Consider the following 2,445-nt stretch of genomic DNA (forward strand, 5'->3'; position numbering starts at 1 on the left):
CCCCCCCTTTGAAATGACTCCCTGCCCCTCCTCTGTGATACCCCATCCAGCGCCCCCATTGGTGCCGCCTGCCAGCTTACCACACATGGTTAGTGTGCTTATCCCTCTCCCTTCTTTTATATTGTACAACTCTTATATATAAAATTTGTAGATATAGGAGGTAAACTACATGATTGTGTCTGAGATTGTGTTATCCAAAATTTTAGTGCCAGGCCTTTCATACTAAATAAAGAAATTGCCAGAACAAAATGGACTTGGAATGATTTTTCAAACTAGAACTAAGATATGGATGGCAATACAGATACCAATACTACCAATGGAGAATACTTTTTCCAAGATAGAGAAGAGACAATCCTCTCTGTTTGTGGTATTATTATGTGGCTGAAATAATTGGTGATCAGGACTCACCATTGAGGACATCCACCAAGGAGAAACCATATCCAATGACTGAAATTATTCTTTGTATGGACAGTCAAAATTGGCTAGTTGGGTGCTTATGATTACCCAATGAGTTATGACCTAGAGTGGTGTCTGCTAAATCTCCAAATTATGATCCAAAAGTGCACTTTTGGATCAGTTCAATCTAATTATGTCCACAACAACATCATTGGTTACCATGTATGTATATGAACCCTTGGATTCTTGGTTTTGCTGGTCTATGGTCTTCTCCTCAGTCGTAAACAAGAACAGCAATGGCAACGCATGAATATCTCGAATATAGTAATTAAACTTACAATTATTTGAACATTGATCAAAACATATTTTTGAAGTACTAATTGGAGAATGCTGCATAATATTAAACTTCCATAGATTAATAGCGAAAACACGGTCCTTACCACATAATATAATGGAAAATTGTCAAGTTCCTTGATGTAGGTCGACTTTAATTTGAAACGTATCATGTATATGACCCAGAGGGTAGAGAGGAGTGTTAAAGAATCAAGCGCAGTGTGAATGTCTGCTTCAAATATAAAGCTGCAATATACTCTTACTGCTAGGAATATAGCAGTTAACTCTTGAGTCTTCAGTGAAAGACCTAAAAAAGGCACCAGCAGTTAGAAAAAAACCTATTTTCACACCATCATATCCTGGATCAAAAATAGGGTTTACCAAACCCTTTAAGTGACAGTCCCCAATAATAATTAAAAATAAAAAAATAAATTACTTGGCTATTGTCACCACAAAAACATAAAAGATTTGTTAGCAATGCATACTATGAAACAAAGAAAAGCTCATTACCACAGAGTTACTCTGTTCTTGAATGATCAAAGCCTGAAACCACCCATTTAAATCCATAGTCCTCAACTATTTCAAAGAGGGGCAGAAAGGCTAAGATCAATTCAGAATACTCGTTCCTTCATATCAACAATTCAATAATTTTCATACAAACCCAGATTGGTTATTAGCAGTAATCCAGATAAATAGTTACAAAAAAAAAGTAGAGAAATGCACAGGAAAGGAATGAAACAGGGGAAATTGTCAATTAATCAGGACAGAACCCAGAAAGAGAGAGAGAGAGAGAGAGAGCGCCAAATGATGAAATAAGATATGAACAAAAAAACCCCAAATCGAATGTAGATTACCAGAACATGTCTTCTGGGTAGTAAGCTTATAAATTAAAACCATGATACCCAGTGCATGGATCACTTCCGCAGCAATGAAGAAGTAGCTGTGCTCTTTGACGAAAAGTTTCAGAGCGACAAAAGAACAGAGCATAGCCGTTACAGTTAGGAATGCCTTCACCTTCATCGATTGCCTTCGCATCCATCCGAAAACTTTGTTTAAAGGAGAGCTCCTTCTTCTTCCCATCTCTCTCAAGTCTTCTTTTCTTCTTCTCTTCTTCGTTCTTCTTCCTCTACTCTTCACCAAATTGATCGATAAAGAAACAGACAACAAAGGCTTTAGCAGAGTTGCAGTCTAGAGAGAGAGAGAGAGAGCGTTTCAGTTTGGTTTGGCAAGATGGAGAGCCTTTGCGGAGGACACGAGCGGCACATGCAAAGAGCTAAGTAAGTAAAGATACTAAGAATTTTATTCGTATTGAATGCCGACAAATGGGTTTTTGACACGTTTCAGAATACTATTTTGAGATTACAAGAAAAAGAAAAATGAAAAATGAAAAAAGAATAGGATTTTGAGAGATCTGTGGACGATCCCGAAGTTCATGTTTGTCCTGAAAAGTATAAGTCCTCGTTGTCGTAAAAAAATTCCATTCTTAACTGGGCTTGGGGTGCGTTTGGTTGGAAAAAAATAGATAGAAAAGGGAAGAAAAGAAAAAACAGGAATTTATGGGTTGGGGTTTTCTGGTTATCTCCCCATATAGAAAAATCTTTTTGAGGCGTAGCTTTTAAACCATACCATCTACACACATGAAATCAAAATTGTTGATTGTTTACCAACCTAAAAATAATAATAATAATAATAATAATAATAATAATAATAATAATA

The 2,445-nt window shown here is 36.4% G+C and overlaps 1 protein-coding gene across 1 annotated transcript in view; it reads right to left on the minus strand.

Annotated features, from left to right (window-relative positions):
• LOC122064733 (ER lumen protein-retaining receptor erd-2.2-like) overlaps nucleotides 1-1,989 on the minus strand; it is a 3,605-nt gene extending 1,616 nt beyond the window's left edge. The window contains exons 1-2 of the mRNA XM_042628491.1: nucleotides 1,584-1,989; nucleotides 837-1,036 (exon numbers count right to left, since the gene is read on the minus strand). Of these exons, the coding sequence (XP_042484425.1) occupies nucleotides 837-1,036; nucleotides 1,584-1,809 (426 nt within the window). The 5' untranslated portion in view covers nucleotides 1,810-1,989. The remainder of the gene's footprint in view (nucleotides 1-836; nucleotides 1,037-1,583) is intronic.
• Between the last annotated feature and the right edge of the window lie 456 nt (nucleotides 1,990-2,445).

The sequence above is a fragment of the Macadamia integrifolia genome, unplaced genomic scaffold (assembly GCF_013358625.1).
Source record: "Macadamia integrifolia cultivar HAES 741 unplaced genomic scaffold, SCU_Mint_v3 scaffold1737, whole genome shotgun sequence".
Lineage (NCBI taxonomy): Eukaryota > Viridiplantae > Streptophyta > Magnoliopsida > Proteales > Proteaceae > Macadamia > Macadamia integrifolia.